At 40.3% G+C, this 21,386-nt stretch overlaps 1 protein-coding gene across 1 annotated transcript in view; it reads left to right on the forward strand.

Moving 5' to 3' along the window:
- Nucleotides 1-2,141: 2,141 nt before the first annotated feature.
- Nucleotides 2,142-21,386, forward strand: part of ahnak (AHNAK nucleoprotein) — a 31,122-nt gene continuing 11,877 nt past the window's right edge. The window contains exons 1-11 of the mRNA XM_034883382.1: nucleotides 2,142-2,411; nucleotides 9,855-9,914; nucleotides 14,139-14,197; nucleotides 14,292-14,445; nucleotides 14,564-14,790; nucleotides 14,901-17,091; nucleotides 17,254-17,523; nucleotides 17,686-17,742; nucleotides 19,156-19,638; nucleotides 19,954-20,820; nucleotides 20,941-21,285. Coding sequence (XP_034739273.1) covers nucleotides 14,292-14,445; nucleotides 14,564-14,790; nucleotides 14,901-17,091; nucleotides 17,254-17,523; nucleotides 17,686-17,742; nucleotides 19,156-19,638; nucleotides 19,954-20,820; nucleotides 20,941-21,285 — 4,594 coding nt within the window. The 5' untranslated portion in view covers nucleotides 2,142-2,411; nucleotides 9,855-9,914; nucleotides 14,139-14,197. The remainder of the gene's footprint in view (nucleotides 2,412-9,854; nucleotides 9,915-14,138; nucleotides 14,198-14,291; nucleotides 14,446-14,563; nucleotides 14,791-14,900; nucleotides 17,092-17,253; nucleotides 17,524-17,685; nucleotides 17,743-19,155; nucleotides 19,639-19,953; nucleotides 20,821-20,940; nucleotides 21,286-21,386) is intronic.

The following is a 21,386-nucleotide window of genomic DNA, read 5'->3' on the forward strand; positions in this document are numbered from 1 at the left end:
GTTACACCTAAGTATCACACACTGCATTGAGAGTGTGAGAAAACTAGCAAGTGAAGTGAGCAGAGAGGTCAAAAAAGGTAATGAACAAGTGGTTTGGAAAAATTGCTCACGGTAATGCATTAACAGTACAACTAGTTAGGTACAAGTACTCTAATAGAGGCAATATAGCTAGAAGTTAAACGTAAAGGAAAAGTTGTTGAAATATAGCTAAATGAAACTGTAGGCTAATGGATAAATGTTTGAAATAGCTAGCTAAAAGTAATGGATGAACTGATGAACTTGCAACTTAAAGGTAGTGGATAAATGTTTAAAATATAAGTTTGACGGAAATAGTTGAAATAGCTTAACAATGCATGCATGATTGAAAAGCTAAAAGTAATGGATAGATGGTTGAAACAGTCAGCTAAAAGTACCTGATAAAATAGCTAGCTAAAAGTAATGGATAAATGGGTTAAAACAGTTAGCAAGCTCAAAGTAATTGATAAAATGGCTAGCTAAAAGTAATGGATAAATGGTAGAAACAGTTAGCTAGCTAAAAGTAATGGATAAATGGTAGAAACAGTTAGCTAGCTTAAATTAATTGCTAAACTATCTAGCTAAAAGTAACGGATACATGGTTAAAACAGTTAGCTACAAGTAACTGATAAATTAGCTATCTAAAAGTAATAGATAAATGGTTAAAACAGTTAGCTACAAGTAACTGATGAATTAGCTATCTAAAAGTAATGCAGAAATGGTGGAAATAGTTAGCTAAAAGTGATTGATAAAATAGCTAGCTAAAAGTAATGGATGACTGTCAACTGTATCTGTACATAGTATCAACATGTTTATGTTTACCTTGTTCAGCTTTGTTTTCCTTGTGAGTACTTTGTGAGCAACAAAACGCCAGAGTTAAATTCCTTGTTTGTCCTCATAAAGCTGATTCTGATTCTCTGTATAGACTGAAACAGTATTGTGAGAGGAAAACTGAAATGTCAGTCAGTAGGCTCATGGTTTCAATGCATTCTTAACATAATTGAAATAACAGTAGGCATTAAGAGGTACAGTACCTATGACTTTGATGTTTCACTCTAAGGTGAACACTGGCTATTACAAAATATGCATGGTATAGACTGTGTTCTTCATACTGACAATGACTAAGATTACCATTACAATTTCTATTTTCTTCTTATGAAATGGCAACATAACACACTATGCTTTTAAAATCTTGAATATGTTTTAAAATCCAAAACAGAAATAAAGGCCATAAAACATTCCAGTAAGCTTTGGTTCAGGGTGGGCACTGTTAAAACAAAAAACTAGAAAATCTTGTGTTGTAAATGCACACTTTGCCTTTTGTATGTAAGTAAAGGTCTCTCTCCTCAGTCATTTTGGTTAATGATAACTTTGTGTCAGTTTGTGTGCGGTAGTTGAAATGCTGTAATAACATGTTTATGTCATTGTCTGTGATATGATACCCATGTGGTGTTCCTCTGTAGGCTACTTCAGTCTTACTCTAAAATGTGACACAAAAAAAACATGATTTCTTTTAAGTATTTAATTTGTGTTTAAATAAATTTAAAAAATACAAGAAGTTAAGAAAAAAAGATACACATGGGTTTGACTGCTGCATTGATCATTGCGTAAGAGTTTATGCAAGGCAGTTAAAGGCTGCCTCTTGTGCATGGGTGTCACTTGGGTATAGTGAGGTGCGTCACATGCCTTGAACTAACTTAAAACGGTCAAAAGTTGTTTATCATTATCACTGGCAACAAAGATGAAGCACAAACTATCTAAAGCTATGCCTTGCTTGAATGATACAGCATATGATATGGCTCAAACAATATCTTCTCAGTCCCTGCTTAGTTGCTTAGAGTAGGCTGGCCTACTTTTGATAAAAGCAGTTTCCAAAGCACGAACTGATGCTAAAAGTTTGGTGATAAATGTAGGTTCTTATGAACATTTAATGTAGATAGTTTTTAATAAATTAACATGTTTTTCCACTTTTTAAAGCAGAAGTTACTTTTCCTGTTGCAAGTCATCCAAGCCCTCTATGAAGCAGTGGGTGGTCCCACGGCTGCTGAGAGCCACTCCCTCGCACCGGTCCCCTCCCATGCCTATTGCCCTTCTTCTCCAAACCAGGAGCCCTACCCAGCTCCCTGCCCAACCACTGTGCTCAGCCAAGAGGAGCAGCCACACAGAAAAAAATTTTAAATCAACTCAGCGCAGAGGAGGGAGGAAGAGAGGGGGAAAGAAAACGCCCTGGAAACTTGGTTGATCGAGAAATAGGAAAAGCGTGACAGAATCCTTACAGACTGCAAAGTTGTGACTGGAAGAAGTGCTTTTCTTGGGCTGGGGAGAAGGGGACAGGACTTGTTTTCAAGGATGCTCAAGCTGATCTGAGGCTTCTTGAGCGCTCAGACTGCGCACAGGTAAAGAGTTTTTACTTTTCTCAGATTGAAGTAAATGTATGTGTACATTTTGTTGCCAGCTGTGCTTAGCTCCAAACTTAATTGTGCTGTAAAAATAGCAAATCACTTAATAACAACTTGGTTTGAAGTTCAACCAACTACTTGCAAAATCCAACATTCCTGTTATATTCCAACAGGCACTTTTAGAAAGTGTGTCTAGGCCTGAAATTGTAAGATTACAGCAACTTTGTCCTACTTCATTACATGTGTTTATCTTCTGTGGCATCCTATGGTTTTTCCTAAAGGGAGGTTTTGAATGAAGAGAACGCATGTATTATTACTTGTGTATTTAGTAAAGGTGCACCATGACAGTGATTCTGTGTGAATACTGATTTAAAATAGTGAAAGACAAGAGAAGTGGGTGTGTACCCACAGCCACCACATGCAGAGGACTTGACTGGAGTTGCGCACTTCAGTTTTCTGCACACAAAGCTTGCTATCCAAGGTGCATATGAGTGCTGAACCCACTGTTATAGAAAGAATATAGGGTATCTCCATATGATTTTAGTCAAGAAACAATTAAATAAGAAAAAAACAAGAGATATTCAAAATATCTCTACTTGTATTGTGACTATTGTGCAACGTGGATGTCCTTTGAATACACATAATCTCTAGTCTTAAAGATAGCAATATTTTATAGCACTGGAATATTCCACACACTAAATGGAAGTTGAATAGAAGAAGCAATGTAAAGATAAAAGTGCCCGGTTGTTGTGCTGATGTTACTGCCCTGCTGTTTCTCTTATCTGTTCAATGCCCTTTGCTGAGACTGTGAAGTTTAAAAAGTAGCCTAAAGGTAATTCTCTATGAAAGCCTGCAGCAACAAGCTTGGGTGTGGATTCCTCTATTTCACCTTCCTCCACCCCCACCTTTCCCCTCCCTTCCTCCCTCCCTCCCTTCTTGCTTTGCTGTCTCCTCATGGAGGCACACCCTTTATAGCCAGAAAAAAGAAGAAGCAAAAAAAACATACATGCTGCAGACGGTCGTCGCAGTGTGTCCCGCCTTAACACATTCAAAGGTCCTTCATGGGATTTCCTGAGGGCTTCAGCAAAATTAAAAGTACTGATCATAACTCACTGCATTGTGAGGTGCTGTACAATTATCAGTCACATGGAACAATGAAAATCTCACATTTGGAAAAAAATTTTAATGTTTTTGTGGAATGTAGTAAACATGTCTGATATCCTTCATGTGATATAAAGCAGTTTTTAAACAAGGCATACCTCATTCCAGCTAGGATTACGTAAGGGAAAGTTGGCAACTATCACTGCTGCTTTCTACTGAGACATGTTTGTTTCTTATGACTTACATTTTAAAACTTTTGGACAGAGAGAGATTTTGCTGTCTTTATTTTACCTCGGGTCTCTTAACCTGGGCGCCTGGCCAGGGAGTGCAAGGGGGAAAGCGGGGAGGGAGAGGGGGAGGGGGGTGAGGAGGGAGGAAGACAGGGGAAGAGAGTCAGAGAGTGAGGGGGGGATGGGCGGAGTGGGGGTGAGAAGGGGAGTAATGGAATGTAGTGGTTTGGAAAGACAAGCTAATTGAAACCAGGTTTGAGGCATAGAGGAAGGAGCTTTACTTCGCACTTTGGGAGAAAGAGAGAAAACGCACTGTATCTGCCCAAAAAGTTGAGAGATATTTATTTTTCTATACACGTACATATTAAGCATACGTGGCATCTTTCCAGTTGGGGTTCAAACTAGAATCATCACATACAGTCTTGCCTGAATTTGTTACAATGTATTTGTTTAAGTTGAGGTAAAGGTTGAAGAAAAAGCAGGCCAGATGTGATCCTTTGTTGAAAGTCAAATTTCTTGGTGTGGAGTTGCCTGTCATCCACTTCTCCCTCCTGCCACACCCAAAAATCCTGTAAGTGTAAGGGAGAGCTGCTGTTTGCTCCCCTCTGCAGTCTTTTCTACAATGCGCACTTACTCATGTTTGGTGCCACGCAGTTGTAAATGTCTGCCATTTTTCAATTCTCAAAGGTGTTTGATTTTGACACAGACTGCTTGAAGAGCCACACTGTGACACAGGGCCGAAAGGTCGTTGGATAGTATGTTGTCATTAAAGCTATTATATGTTAAAAGAATTCTGTTTTACTTGGTGTTAATATGGCACAAAGTACTGTATTACATATACTGGTGTAGACTGTTGCTGCAAGCAAGGGTGTGGACTTACACAAACGTATTACATATGAAATCAATATTTCAAGCGCTGAAACTTTCAGAACTGGTTCCTGACTGCCCGCAGCTAAAAACGTTTGTTGGTTAACAGGGCCTCATCTTGTCCTGGGATATAGACTGTTTTTCTAAATACTTGTGGTTTCTACCAAGGCAGCACTACAGAGGTTACATTATGTCACCTGACAGACATTTGGAATTCCAAAAAAAACTTACTGAAATTTTGAAGAAGCTGCTCAGTCATTATAGCTATAATGATATATGTATCATTGGCAGTGCCAGTCACGCTGATTTTGTTGTACGTGCCACCCACACACAGCATCTTAACTTGTCTTAAGAAAAGAACATGCGTCATGATGTCTGGGGTCTTACCTCGATCATGTAGAGATATTTTTCACAGAAGCACTGTATATTCTTGCCATGTTGACTGGTAGCACAGACGAGGTGTTACTCAGCCGTGCCAGTTTGAAACGGAAAGAAACTGGTCTCGAGCACACTTCCTCTTCCATTTCCTCATGGGTTTGTTGAGCGGGTGGTTGGAAGGGGGGACAGCAAGGAGAAGCGAAAAGGGGAGGTGGATGTTATGAATAAGCTAGAAGAAAGAAGGGTGTTTGCAATCAAACCTTAGCTTATATTTTCACACTTGGAATTCATTTTAAAGCTAAGCTCGGCTTTTGGACATTCTGCAGTTGCCAGCAGACACCCTAAAGTCCCACCCTAGGAATTGGTTAAATAAAACAATTGCAAATTTGTGGATTCCAACTGTTCCAACTCTTGCAAGATTTAAAAAAAAAAATTTCTAGGCAATGCACCCAACAGCCACTCCCTTCTCATCCATCCACTGCTGGGTTGGAATGTTTCATAATGTTGTCAGCATATGCCGTGGGGCAACTATCATTAGCATTGCCTGCCTTGTTGTTGATAAATAGTGATTTAAGAAATATGATCAGACAGTTATCACAGGTGACATATGGTACCTCTGTAAGTCACACCCATGCACATTCATGCAATTCAGACTTGTTTACTGTAGCTTCAAGTTTGGTGGGGCTTCTGCAATCATGGGATTTAGAAAGGGTGTGAACAATTTTTCTGATAAGCCGATAACATTCACCACTGCTCTGCCAGACATCTGGTATACAAATCCATCCAAAAACACTCAATCTTACATGATGGTTGCCTCACTGAAGTCTACCTGCCCCCCACTAATTCTCTGACCTACCCCCCAACCCCCATTAAAATTGTTATGTGCAAGGAATGACACGCAGCATCTGTTACAAAAACTCTATTTGGAATGAGGCTGCCAAAATGTCAGGGCAAAAGGGCTTGGAATGTAAATTTAGAAATACATTCAGCTTTGTTTAGGGTTTCTTTATCTGTCACAAGACAACACTTAAGAATGACAATCACCACAATCCGACACTCTCTTGCTGTAAACAACTCGGCACTGCTCTGGTTTGGTAAATGCTGGTATGAATACATATCCTAACACTGTGCTTATGTGTCAAGCTTTACAGCTAAGGAAGTCTTATGACTATATATACATTCTGCTGCTGCGGTTGCTATCTAGCCCTCGTTTTAACCTTCTTGTATCCTACTCCATGAATGGACTTGCATTTGCTCGTGTTCAAAGAGCAGCTGTGGAAGACAAATGAGGTTGAAGTTGATCAGTTATATGGCATGGCCTATATAAGGTTGCTATAGATTTCTGTAAACCTCACTTTCTGGTGTAGTTATGCCAATTCAAAAGTTGCATCCTCTACTCAGTTATTCTGCAGCTCTGGTTGTCATCATCCTATTGTTTTTCTTTGTTAGTTGCTGAATGTTCTTGGCTCTGAAACTGCATGTAGTCACCAGCCCAGGATCACTTCTCATTTCCGAACTTCAGCTATAATCACCATGTTTCATTTTTGCAAAACACGTTACAGTTGTTTTCTTTTGAATAGCCCAATATTACATACAATGTCTCAGTTGCATGTGCAGACCTGCAACAGCAACAGTTAGTAATGCAGGATAAGAAAATTTGAAAAAACTCCCTGAAAAACTTAGCAGATAAGGAAAAAAATGGAAGAAACCCCCAGAGAGGAATTTGTATGAGATCCTCCATCCTTGGAATGTCTAGGGGTGTAATAGAGAACAATGAGTAGTAATAGGTGCCATAATTTATTTGGTACTTATCGCCTCATCTAGTATAGAAAGTTACCTTTACTGTCCTTTTGTGAACATGAAGTGTATAATACAGTTTACATGAAAATTAAGACATAGGTGACTTTCAGCACAAACCTTGGTCTTGTTTGTGATCTCATAAAAGCAAGAAAGATGACTTTTCTTCAGTTTTTCCATTTTGTGGGCAACTCCTACCAAAGTCACAAATGTTTAATCAGCAGCAGGCCAAGTTGCCGTCAGTGGGCAGGCTTTGGTCTTATGCAGGACTTGTGGTTTGGTTTAGGGCTATGTGGACTATGGCGTGCAGAAAAAAAGCCATTTATTTTTATGCACATTCCTTTTATGTGTGTCACACATGCATGTCCTATCTGCGTTTTTAAAGAAAGAGTGAACCCACAATGGGGCCTGCTGTGTCTCTTTTTGTATTAGTTGGACTTGCTACGTCAAACTACAATGGAGAGAAAGGAACAGAGAGTCTGTTCTGTTTTGACAACGTGACTGATTTGATCAATGCTCGCCTCTTCGTTTTCCCTCTCTGCAGGCCTTTTTAGTTGTTCATAATAAAATCTTATCACTCACCAGCACCACTGTGCCTGATTCACTTTCGATTGAGCTTTAATCATTGTCACACTGCTCCTTTTGTTTACTGTTCACTAAATAGATTGGATTCGGCAATCAAACTGATGACTACAGCTACTTTATCAGTTTCCATTGTGCTGTGACCTACTTAAGCACGAACGATCAGTCAAACAATGTCACCTCAAGGCACAGAAGACACAAGACTTAAGATGGGGTATAAATGCACAACAGGGTGGTGTAGAGTGTTGAGTTTTTTGCATCTACTTGGTGCACAGGCAGAGCCAACTAAATCGATGATGATGATGATAGTGACATGGATGATGAAATTCAAACGTGTTCAGCTGATACAGTGTTGCTTCTCAGCGTTTATTTGATATAGTGTGTTTCAGAGTGCCTTTAAATCTGCATATCTGAGTGAATCTGGTGTTATTGTTTATTTGAGCAGAACCTGGAGGTCGGGGGTGGTGACTGAAAGGTTGTGGGGGTGGGCACTCAGGCACGGTGCAGGGTGGGCGGCATAGAATGAGGCTGGTGTCAGAGAGAAACAGGACATTTCTTTGGAGTTAGTCATTGTGGGGAGAGGCTGGGCTCCCTTCCAGCTGGCCTGACGGCTCTATCAAGGAATGTATGTGACTGGGGGCCTGGGTGGGGCTATGCACGGAGCTGCTCCCTCTGCAAGCAGAACACAGAGGGAAAGCGACATGATCCACCTCGTGGACTGTGGCGTGGTATTCTACACTTCACATGGCTTGTGTTTTTATTTGCTTTCTCCAACTGTTGGAGACCACATTTCACCTTAGGGTGCATGCCTACGTGTCCTCACCAAGGTATTGACAACAGAGGGTGGGGCAACATATTTCTTATCTTTTGAGTCATGTATCTGGACGTTGTCGCAAATCACATTCATCAACAAATCTCACAAAGTCATACGCATCGCTTTCACAGTCAGATCTCTCACATATCCTTTATCTAATTTTGTTTTGGGCATAAGTGACCCAGGATAATTCAATCTCACATTACCTTTAAATTGATTCTTGAAAAAAAATCTACCTTTGTCATTCCCTGTACCTGAATGGCTCCCGACATGGCAGTATGATTAATATGTCTCTGTAACAAGAGTATGGGTTGGAGAGTGTACACAGCTGCTGTGGCGCAAGTTTCCCTACACAAACATAATGACAACCCCGCACTGGCGGGCATTGGTCTCAGCTATGTCCCATCTATTTCAGTATATGTCCCGTTCAAAAAAGAAACCAACAACAACATATTCTAAGGCGAAACTTTGAGAAAGCTTGTACGAGCTTTGCAGCATTGTTGATTGGTTTAAGGAGCATGTTTACTCACTTTCTCCATATTGCATTTAGCGTATTACATAGCTGTTCAAAATCAGACTGTTTAGAAATAGTATCAGAGTCTCACAAACACTATCATTTGGCATACTTTTCAAAAGTAATGAGCAACTTAGTTTTTGAACATGGGGGCTGGGGTAGGGGTAGTTAATGATGGAGTTGGAAAGCGTGTCTCAGAAGAGAAAGAATTTTTCTGAAGGACATGTTCCCACTGGTAGATGCCTGTCTGTACAAATCAAGTCTGGTTCTGTTTGTACTGGGTCTGACAAAGAGAAGGCTTTGTTTCACAATATGCCGGTGGGTTGAAGCAATAATCCGGTAAAAGTTTGGGCTAGTCACAGCGAGGAAAAGTACAATTGACTTGGTATGAATGACAGTTGAAATAAAAAGTTATCAATACAGTTGCAACATTATTTTATTATATTATTAGATTAGATATTAGATATATTGGTTTGATATGGCTGCACCGTTTCTGCTGTTATACTGCATTGGTTTTATTCTATACACCTCGGCAGTGCAGTCTTGTCTCACAGTCATCACTCAAGCAATTAAACTAGAGCAGTAACATTTGAAAAAAAGAAAACGTTTCAAATTTCTTTTGAACTGTATTTTTATCTTTTTAACTCTCAATTTTAAATTCCATCAAACTTTAAAAAAAAAGGATCTTGGCTAGATATTGTGTTGGTGTCCATCTATCACCTCATCTGAAGAAGTGAGGGTCACACCAAACACATAGCTGGTTTTATTTACTCAAAGGAAATGTCAGGGTCAATACTGTTACTATTGGATAGATCATTATTAAATCCTCTTAAGTTTCTGCTTGGTCATGGGAAGGTCCATTGAGGTACACTTAAATACCATGAGTACATCCTGAATGTAACCACAGTATATGTGTCATGTTGGGACTTACCTCTAAATGCAACAGTGGCTTGTATGTGAGAAATATGTTTTGTTATCTGTCAAACATGCGTCTGAAATGTGGTGTGTTGTTGCGTAAGAGAGGAGCATGAGGAATTCAGTGTAGTCTTCTTTTCTATTACCCATGACTTAGTCTTCTTGTTATTTAAGTAATTTCAGACCATACAATACAACAATTTAAATCACATCAAATCTGTTTTTTGTTCTTCTGTCAACAGAAGCCAAGAATACAAGAACCACAGCATCTGAAGGCCTTTGCCTTGCTTGAGCAATCCAAGGTAAGTTTCCTTAGACATAATGTAAGAGATTCACACAGCGACTATGTTATTGGTTAAGGAAAGGAAACAAAAGAAAACTACATTTCTTATCACCCATCACTCCACGCCAAGGCTATGTAGTCAGTGTCATCTTACAACAACGTTGTTATTATGCTTCCAGACGCCAAATCTCTGTTGGAATGTTTGTTGCAAAGCCTCCTTTGAACAGGGAAGGTCATGCCACCGCCAGTCAGCTGTGAAAAGCCCACCTTGTGGAAACCTGAAACTTTGCTTCTTCTGCTCCCTGCTCCCTCTTCTTTGCAGCCCTCTTTCCTCCCCAGACACCACCTGTTCCGCTCAAACCCCTTTCCCCTTCTTATGAAACAAACCCTGTCAAAGGTCTGTCAAGCTTGTACTGTTTTAACTGTTTGTAGTTGGCAGTTGTGGATAATTTATTCCTTGTGGTGGAGTGTAGTGGAGAAAAAGCTAGCTGAAGAAACTTTACCAAACCTCAACTGTATTCAGGCCAATGACAGGCTATAAGAGAGGCGTATCTAGGAAAGCTCTGTGGTTGCACTCTAGGTAACTCACACCCCCCCTTGCTTAACACACATACCAGGCCATAATAAAACATGATAGTAAAATGAGCTCTTCTGTTTCCCTTTGCCCCCATGCCACCATGGTTTCCTGTAACTCTTGTTGCAAAAATTTAACATAGTTTGATCTTCAAAAGGCTTTTGATGATATCATTAATCAAATTTAAGGACATGTGGCATCCAGAATCTCATTCTCAGGCATGTTAGAGAAATGAAAGGAAAAGAATAAAGGACTAGTTGATTCTCATGTTGCGTGTGTGCTTTGAGTCTGTCACATACTGCCTGCCTTATGATCCCAAGAACAGAGCCTTACTTATTTAGCTTCTGTTAACAACACGTTATATCTAATCATATGATCTTTGTCAATTTTTATGCTCCTCTGTGCTCTATTTCCAAAATAGGTTATGCTATGTTGGAGCATATATTTAAGCTTGTCTAAATAGGGGGTTTCTTGAGACTGATAAAGAATAAAGACAGAGAGTGAAGTCTATAAAGACTCAGGATCCCCTTTGCACAGCTGTTGTAAGCTGCTGAGAAGTCTCTTTAGTTATAGCCCTATAATTTCATTCCTCATTGGCTGTTTTCTCTCCCCTCTTAACTTGTATGCTAACATTCCACGGAGCAGTTTCATAACCTTTCCTCTCCCTTTCTCACTCACAATCCTGCTCACTTTCATTTTTTTACCATTTCCTCTTCTCTCCATCTTCCTGCCTCTCTCTAAGTTCCTTCCTTCCCTCCTCTATTGCTACGAGCCTCAGCTCCACCCTGCTGCTTGCTGCCAAAAATATGTCAAAGTTGTGAGACCAAGGACAGCTCAAATTGTTCACTCACGATCACGGAGAGCCTCAGAGGTATAATGTGGTAAAGGAAAATAAGTTTATCAATGATATGTAAATGGAGGGAGAGAGAAAGGAAGAGAGATCTGTCCTAAGGTTATTGAATTGAATTGAATGCCTTTGTTGGCATTGTAATTTAAAGTACAGCGAAATTAAACAAAAGAAAAACAGTAAAAAAAAAAAAAAGCAATGATCAAGTAAGTGCAAGCATCAAGGTGCAGGAGGTGAGTGAGAGAGGAATTAATGAAAAGAAGTTTTCCCTCCCATGAATTTTTTTTTTTTAAACATAATCTAGCCAACAATGATACGTGTCAATGATATGTGTCATAAATGCTTCATATTCACTTCCCCCCTTTTATACTGAAGCTGAATAGATCTATGTAATGTCAACAAACCCTTAGAAGCATGTGGAAGAGAAAAAAAAGGTACAGAAACAAAGATCATATGAGAATGTTGTCAGCTATTCTTGACTGTTTTCATTCACTGAATAAAGAGAAGAGGTAGATGTGTAAAAAGAGCTGTGAACCATGTGGAAAAGACAAATTATTTTTGTTAAGTTCAAATACATACAGGCTTGGATCAGAAGGGCCTGGTTAAGATACTATAACTGTCAGTGTCATTTGTCCTAAGTGGAGTGATCTACGTGAGTAGAATTGTGTAAAGCTGGATCTTTGGCACTGCAAACTGCATTGTTTGTCCTCTTCATACATATAATGTTGCAGATACTGGCTTGAGCTCTTGATAGACTCAATATAGTTAAATCACACTGACAGAGGCAATGAGAGTCAGATAAAGGAGAGAGAAGATCAGGTTGTAGATGCCTGCAAGTGGTTGCCGTCACATGTGACGTAAACACCGTCCAAACCTCTGGTATTATCACTGGCTCTGGCCCTGGCTCATGTTATTCAGTCCTGAGAGTTCAAAAGGCTATTTTAGAGAGTGGGCTTAATACTACCTCAAAGCATTTCTTGCATTTTCCAGTATTCCCAATCACAGAGCACCAATCTATTTATTGACTTGTGTTAATTGGCAAATTACTTATTATGTGGCCTTGGACAGGGTCTAGTGAGACCAGTTTGCAATCAACTTGGCATTCCACACTGTCTGTTCATTATTGCTTTCTCACACACCCTAACAATAAAAAAAATCTTGCTGTGTTAAGGGTTGAGATACAATTACATCAGATGACAAACAGGTCTCTGTCTCCCACATGCACACACGCACACACACACACACCACCTAGATTTACAGCTTATTGTTTTATGTCCCAGTGAACTAGCCAAAACATCAGTGTTGCCTTCTTCGAACCTTCTCATTTGTTTAAAATACTGTATACTCGCAGTGTGGTGTGGAGTGCTAGATGGCTGTTGACCAAGTGATGCTTATTACTGGCCCTTTTGAAACAGTTGTTTCTTTATCTCTGCCTCAGGTTCCTCTTGTTCCCAGCAGCTTGTTATCTTGCAGAACAGTGTAGCAGCTTCAGTGACTAGGAAAGGGATGTGTGGCTTACTGGTGTAATTATGTTATTTACAGTGGTGCAAAGTAGTATGAAAAAAATTGTTTTTCAGTAACATTAAGGAAATTAAGGGTTTTGCAAGCTTTGGTAAATTTGTGTTTCTGATGACAGGGAGATCCATCTCTTGTGAGGGAGTTTCTTCTGAGTTTACATTTCTTACTTTGGTATCTACAGTATATTTAAGTGTATGGTGATTAAACGATCGCCCAGTTTGCCTTAAGTAATGGTGTTGGAGGTCTACTTATCTCATGGTAAAGATACTCACAAACAGTTTTGTCTAATTGGAGGTGTGGTTTGAGGATAGTTTTGATAATACTAAAACAATGTGTTGTTTGTTCCATAGAGCAGAGTGGGTAGGACTTTTCAACATGTTTGAAGAGGTTAGTCTGAGAGGGATGTTAACAAACCTCATGTTTATGTTTACTACAGCAGACACAAAGATAGACAGTCATAGAAGAGAGAAGTCACAGGTGAGCAGGCCTGTATATTGGCTTTATATATTATGTGCTGATTAAAATATGGTGAATTATTAAATCATTGTTTGCTTATTGTAAGGGATTCTGTTTTATGACCAGCAATATCTAGTACTGTTGATTGACCACACCCAGAAAGTAACATGATATGTGCTTTTGTATTGCTAAGTAGACCTTAAGGTGATGAGTTATGTGATTCAGTAGCGGTCATGAATACAATTACAACAAATATCAACCTAGATTAAAATTAAATTTGTAGCTGCTGTCATTAATGGACAGAATAAGTAGTTTGATGTGCATTGTGTTTGTGAGCATGTACCAATGTGTACTCATTTTAGTATTTGACTACTGTTAGTGAATTTGCTTGTGTGCTAAACAGACTGCATGAACCAACATGCTAGTGTATGTGTTACTGCGCACTTCTGCACTTCTGTGTGTGTTTTCATAAAGCAAGGCAGCTTTAACAATCATTGTTCTCTCTATTGACATTGTAGCTGTGGTGTAGGCGCAGGATTGGGCTGCTTTCCTCAGGGCAGGGTGTGGTCTGACTCCAACCAAATTTCCAAAGCACAGAAAGCCCAGGAGGGAAGAAGGGGGTCTAGGCTGTGTTTTCTGAAAGGGTTTTATCACCATCTAGTGTCCTCCATTGGGTCCTACAAGCCAGACATACTTACAGACTGGGGTTGGAAAGTGATAAATATAGGGTTTATCCCAACGGTGAAAGAAGAGCATTATGTCTGGAATAAAAGACTTAGTGAACATAAAGTGATGCATTATTTGTCTTGATTTGTCTTACTGATTATTATTGTCTTTTCTTTATGCAGGAAACCCAAGATAGAGTTTCGAACACAGGAGGGCTTAAATAGAGTAAAGCAAAAACAAGGTATTTTATAAAGTTAAAGTCACAATATATCCTATATACCTTGGTGAAATTGCAGAAATCCTTGTATTTACATTATTTGTGTGGTATTATACAGATGGCTGAAGAGGAGGAAACCAGAGAGGTGCTTTTTCCAGATTGGGAGGGCCCAGACAAAACTGGCTTAACCATTGAACAAAGTGGAGGAGAGATCTTTGTTAAGGAGGTAAAAGGAGAGTCACCTGCAGCACGGTCTGGAAAAGTATATGAAGGTAGCAAATCATTTTTTCTCAAATCATAAAGTATGACATAAGATTGGTCTCACCCACATATTAACTATTATTATAGTATACTTAACATACTTTGCTGCTGTCTCTTCAAAACTCATAGGTGACCAGATTGTGGGTGCCACTGTCTACTTTGATAACATGAGCTCAGAAGAAACAGCTGAGCTACTGAAGACATTGAACCGCCACAAGGTTGGACTGAAACTACAAAACAAAGGAGACAAATCCCCTTGCTGCTCGCCCTTTAGCACACCATGCCGTTCACCAATCGGCACCCTGACATGGGAAGGGAAGACCCGGTTTGGAGGTTCCAGTCCAGACATCGTCCTTGTAAGTTTAAAAAATACTATTATTATATGATCAGTGATTTGTTTTATGGGAAACTTTCTGTTATAATAACATTTCAATATTGTATGTCTTCCTGTCTTTTCTATCAACAGAGTGGGGAGGATGAGGACTATAAGAGAATATACAAAAAAAAGATTAAACCAAGGCTGAAGTCTGAAGACCTTGCAGAGGGAGTAGATGTTCGCACAGAGCGGCATAGCAGCACAAGCAGCGATGGCAGCACAATTACTACTATCACCCGCCGCATCACTACTTACACCGTGGATATGCCCGGTGGCATAAGTGAGCAACTTGAACTTTCAGGTCCAGAGTTCAAGGGCCTAAGGCAAGAATCTGGAAATGGCTCTCCACATATCAGAATCTCACACGGCAGCCCTTCAGGTAAAGTGGGAGCAGAAGGGAGTTTTGAGTCAAGCAATGTCTCTTACACTGGGCCCCAAGTTAGCTCCACAGAGACACGCTGGGGCAGTGGGGGAGTTCAGACCACAACAACTACAAGAGAGGTAGAAGGTCTCAGATTTAAAGGGCCTAACTTTGGAGTAGCAGGAGGTAAAGAACAGGGAGGCTTTGAAATCTCAAGAGGAAGGGGAGAGCAAGGTGATAAAATCATTAAGGTGTCAGGAACAAGCACGGCACCAAGAGACAGCACAAACACTGGTAATAGGCATGTTACAGTAGGAGAGTTGGGAGGTGCAGAGATAACTGGTGAGAAAAGAGGGTCAATTGGTCTGTCTTTACCAGGAGAAAGCGTGCATATTTTGACTTCATCCATGACAAAAACACAGGAGGGAAGTGAGGAGACTAGTTTAGGTGAAAGGACAAAAGTGAAGATATCTGAAACTACCATCAGTCCCTCACAGCCAAAGGGATCAGGCAGTATGGATATTCCAAATGTCAGAATTGGTGGAGGTTCCATGGGTATTGATACTGAATTGAAAGGATGCAAGATAGAAGGATCAGCAAAAACAGTAGGCAATGTAACCTCAAGATATACCTCTAGGCCAGGCAAGATTTCAGTGGCAGGTATGGATGTCAACCTTACAGGTTCCTTGTTGAAAGACGAGGTTGATATCAACCTGCCAAGCACAAAGGGGGGAGTAAAAGCAGCTGGAATAGACACTGAAGTTCCAAGCTATGAAAATGAGGGCACTGTGAGTGGCATAAAAACAATCAAGATGCCTGTGTTTGGAACGAAAGAAAACAAGAAAGATGGAACTAGTGTTGAAGTTAAACTTGGTGATTCAGGTATGTCTGTACCTGTGACAGAACTAGACATCAAAGGGAAAGATTTGCAGATCAGAGGTCCTAGTGCTAACTCTGAAGGACCAGCTGTCAATGTAAAACTTCCAGAGGCTGACTTCAAAGCACCTGAAATTAATTCTAGCATTCAAACTAAAGTTCCCAAAAGTGATAGTAAATACAAAATGAAAGTGTCTGAGGTTAAAATGCCATCTTTATCTGGACCAGATATTGATGCAACAGTGTCAAAGACTGAGGGAGAAGTTAAGGCACCTAAAATAGACATTAAAGGTCCAGCTATCAATATTGAGGGGAAAGGAGATTTAAAAACGCCTCAGATAAAGATACCATCATTTGGAACCAAGGGACCAAAAGTTGATGTAAAAGCTCCTGAGGTTGACATTAAAACACAAATCGTTGATGGTGGGGACTCTAATGTAAAAATTGAAGGAGTGACAATCAAGATGCCATCCAAAACAGGACCCACAATTCCAGAATGGGATATCACTCTGAAAGGAAGTCAGGTCAAGGGAGATGTGAATGTGTCAGTTCCAAAGATTGAGGGACACACAACAAAACCTGAAGTTGAGATCAAAGGACCAGAAGTTGATATTGAAAGGTCTAGAGGAGGATATAAGATGCCTGGGATCAAAATTAAATCGTTTGGCTTAACAGATCCTAAGGTGGAAGCTCCACATGTTGATACAAAGCCTACCAAAGCTGAAATTGACGTTAGGAAAACTGAGTTTGACATTAAAGCGTCCAAAGTTAATGTTGAAACCCCAGATGTGGACATTAAATCTCAAAAGTTGGATACTGACATTGAGGGACCAAAAGATGGATTCAACCAGTCTAAATTTACATTGCCATCTATTAATTTGAAAGGTCCGAAACTCGAAGGGGATTTGGCTGTGTCAATACCAAAGATTAAAGGAGATATGACAGTACCTGATGTTGACATCAAAGGTCCAAAGGTTGATGTTGAAAAGCCAATGGGTGGAATTGACATGCCGAAAAACAAAATGCCATCATTTGGCATCAAAGGTCAAAAGGTAGATGGTTCAGAGATTGGAATAAACCTTCCCAAAACAAACATTGACGTGAAAGCACCTGAAGTTAACATCAAAGGTCCAAAGATTGATATCAAAGGGCCTAAGGGAGGAATTGAAATGCCTGATGTCAAAAGCCCATCATTTGGTTTGAAAGGTCCAAAGGCTGAAGGCCCAGATGTTGATATTGACCTCTCAAAGGCTAACATTGATGTAAAAGCCCCTAATGTTGACATTCCAGGTCCAGGATATGATATCGAGGGACCCAATACAACACTCGAAGGAGCCAAATTCAACATGCCAACCACATCAGGACCAAATGTATCCACTCCAAATGTGGATGTATCAGCTCCAAAGATTAAAGGAGACCTTAAAACTCCTGAAGTTGGCATCAAAGGTCCAGAGGTGAATATCAAAGAGCCATCTAGTGGGTTTGACATGCCTAAAATCAAAATGCCTTCATTTGGCATCAAAGGTCCAAACATGGAGGGTCCAGATGTAGATGTAAACCTTTCCAAAACATACATTGATGTGAAAGCACCTGAAGTTGACATCAAAGGACCAGAGTTTGATATCAAAGGACCTAAAGGTGGATTTGACATGCCTAAAATCAAAATGCCATCAATGTCAGGACCCAAACTGCCAGATTTGGATATAAGTCTGAGTGGGCCCAAAGTAAAAGGAGATGTTGATGTGTCAGTTCCAAAGAGTTCGGGTGGCATTAAAGCTCCCAAGGTCGAAATTGAAGGACCAGATGTTGACATCGAGGGCCAGCAAGGATTCAAGATGCCTAAATTTAAACTGCCATCCTTTGGACTAAGAGGTCCAAATGTTGAAGGTCCAGAAGTTGATGTCAGCCTCCCAAAAACTGAGATTGATATTAAAGCCCCTGAGTTGGATATCAAAGGACCAAATTTTGATACTAAGAGTCCAAGTGGTGAAATCAAAGGACCCAAGTTCAGCCTGCCAACAATTTCAGGACCGAATCTTTCCATGCCAGATGTGGATTTACATATGAAAGGGACCAAAATAAAAGGAAATGCCGATGTGTCAGTTCCAAAGATTGAGGGTGACATAAAAGCTCCCAAGGTTGATATCGGAGGAACATATGTTGACATTGATGTCCACAAAGGAGGACCCCAAATGCCTAATATCAAAATGCCGTCATTGAACATTAAAGGTTCAAAAATGGAAGGTCCAGATGTTGATATAAACCTTCCCAAAGCTAACATTGATGTGAAAGCCCCTGAAGTTGACATCAAAGGTCCAGAGTTGGATTTCAAAAGGCCTAAAGGTGGATTTGACATGCCCAAAATTAAAATGCCAACAATATCAGGACCCAAACTTTCAGATGTGGACTTACATCTTAAGGGGCCCAAAGTAAAGGGAGATGTTGGTGTGTCAGTTCCAAAGCTTGAGAGTGACATAACAGCTCCCAAAGTTGATATTGAAGTACAAGATGTTGACATTGATGTCCACAAAGAAGGATTCAAAATGCCTAAAATCAAAATGCCATCATTGAATATTAAAGGTCCAAACATGGAGGCTGCAGATGTTAATATAAAGCTTCCCAAAGCTAACACTGATGTCAAAGCCCCTGAAGTGGACATCAAAGGTCCAGAGTTTGATATCAAAGGGCCAAAGGGTGGAATAGACATGCCAAAAATTAAAATGCCATCAATATCAGGACCCAAACAACCAGATTTGGACATCAGTCTGAGCGGGCTCAAAATGAAGGGAGACGTTGATGTGTCAGTTCCAAAGATTGAGGGTAACATAAAAGCTCCCAAAGTGGAAATTGAAGGACCGGATATTAACATTGAGGGACAAAAAGGAGGATTTAAAATGCCTAAATTTAAAATGCCATCCTTCGGACTAAGAGGTCCAAATGTTGAAGATCCAGAAGTTGATATCAGCCTCCCAAAAGCTGATATTGATATTAAAGCCCCAGAGTTGGATGTCGAAGGACCGGAGTTTGACAGTAAGGGTCCAAGTGGTAAAATCAAAGGACCCAAATTCAGTATGCCAAGCCTTTCAGGACCGAACCTTTCTATGCCAGATGTGGATTTACATCTTAAAGGTCCCAAAATAAAGGGAGATGCTGATGTGTCAGTTCCAAAGATTGAGGGTGACATAAAAGCTCCAAAAGTCGAAATTGAAGGACCTGATGTTGACATTGATGGCCACAAAGAAGGATTCAAAATGCCAAAAATCAAAATGCCATCATTTGGCATCAAAGATCCAAAAATGGAGGGTCCAGATGTTGATATTAACCTTCCTAAAGCTAACATTGATGTGAAAGCACCTGAAGTTGACATCAAAAGTCCAGAGTTTGATATCAAAAAGCCTAAAGGTGGGTTTGAAGTGCCTAAAATCAAAATGCCATCAATGTCAGGACCAAAACTGCCTGATTTGGATATGAGTCTAAGTGGGCCCAAGATAAAGGGAGATGTTGATGTGTCACTTCCAAAGATTGAGGGTGACATAAAAGATCCCAAAGTCGAAATCGAAGGACCAGATATTGACATCGAGGGCTACAAAGGTGGATTCAAAATGCCTAAATTTAAAATGCCATCCTTTGGATTGAGAGGTCCAAACGTTGAAGGGCCAGATGTTGATGTCAGCCTCCCAAAAGCTGATATTGATATTAAAGCCCCTGAGTTGGATATCAAAGGACCCAAGTTCAACCTGCCAAACATTTCAGGACCGAACCTTTCAAAGCCAGATGTGGATTTACATCTTAAAGGGCCCAAAATGAAGGGAGATGTTGATCTGTCAGTTCCAAACATTGAGGGTGACATAAAAGCTCCCAAAGTTGAAATTGAAGGACCCAATGTTGACATTGATGGCCACAAAGGAGGAGTCAAAATGCCTAAAATGACAATGCCATCATGGAACATTAAAGGTCCTAAAATGGAGGGTTCAGATATTAATGTAAACCTTCCCAAAGCCAACATTGATGTGAAAGCTCCTGATGTTGACATTAAAGGACCAGATTTGAACATTGAGAGTCCAAGTGGTAAAGTCAAAGGAGCCAAGTTCAGCATGCCAAGCATTTCAGGACCCAAACTTAGTATGCCAGATGTGAATTTCGGCCTGAAAGGGCCCAAAGTCAAGGGGGATGTTGATGTGTCAGTTCCAAAGATTGAGGGTGACATGAAAGCTCCCAAGGTTGATATCAAAGGACCCGAGGTTGACATCGAGGGCCACAAAGGAGGATTCAAAATGCCTAAAATGTCAATGCCATCGTGGAACATTAAAGGTCCTAAAATGGAGGGTCTAGATGTTGATGTAAACCTTCCCAAAGCAAGCATTGATGTGACCGCACCTGAAGTTGACGTCAAAGGTCCAGAGTTTGATGTCAAAGGGCCAAAGGGTGGATTTGACATGCCTAAAATCAAAATGCCATCATTTGGCATGAAAAGTCCAAACATGGAGGGTCCAGATGTTAATATAAACCTCCCCAAAGCTAACATTGACCTGAAAGTCCCTGACGTTGACATTAAAGGACCAGATTTGAATATCGAGAGTCCAAGTGGTAAAATTAAAGGAGCCAAACTCAATATGCCAAGCATTTCGGGACCCAAACTTAGTATGCCGGATGTGGATTTCGGCCTGAAAGGGCCCAAAATAAAGGGAGATGTTGATGTTTCAGTTCCAAATATTGAAGGTGACATAAAAGCTCCCAAGGTTGATATCGAAGGACCCAATGTTGACATCAAGGGCCACAAAGGAGGATTCACAATGCCTAAAATGACAATGCCATCATGGAATACTAAAGGTCCTAAAATGGAAAGTCCAGATGTTGATAAAAACCTGCCCAAAGCTACCATTGATGTGAAAGCACCTGCAGTTGACATCAAAGGTCCAGAGTTTGATATCAAAGCGTCAAAAGGTGGATTTGACATGCCGAAAATCAAAATGCCATCATTTGGTATCAAAGGTCCAAACATGGAGGGTCCAGATGTTGATATAAACCTTCCCAAAGCTAACATTGAAGTGAAAGCACCTGAAGTAGACATCAAAGGTCCAGATGTAAACATTGAAAGTCCAAGTGGTAAAATCAAAGGAGCCAAATTCAGCATGCCAAGCATTTCAGGACCCAAACTTAGTATGCCAGATGTGAATTTAGGCCTGAAAGGACCCAAAATAAAGGGAGATGTTGATGTGTCAGTTCCAAACATTGAGGGTGATATAAAAGCTCCAAAGGTGGATATCGAAGGACCAGATGTTGATATTGAGGGCCACAAAGGAGGATTCAAAATGCCTAAAATGACAATGCCATCATGG

The sequence above is a fragment of the Etheostoma cragini genome, chromosome 10 (genome assembly GCF_013103735.1).
Source record: "Etheostoma cragini isolate CJK2018 chromosome 10, CSU_Ecrag_1.0, whole genome shotgun sequence".
Taxonomy (NCBI): domain Eukaryota; kingdom Metazoa; phylum Chordata; class Actinopteri; order Perciformes; family Percidae; genus Etheostoma; species Etheostoma cragini.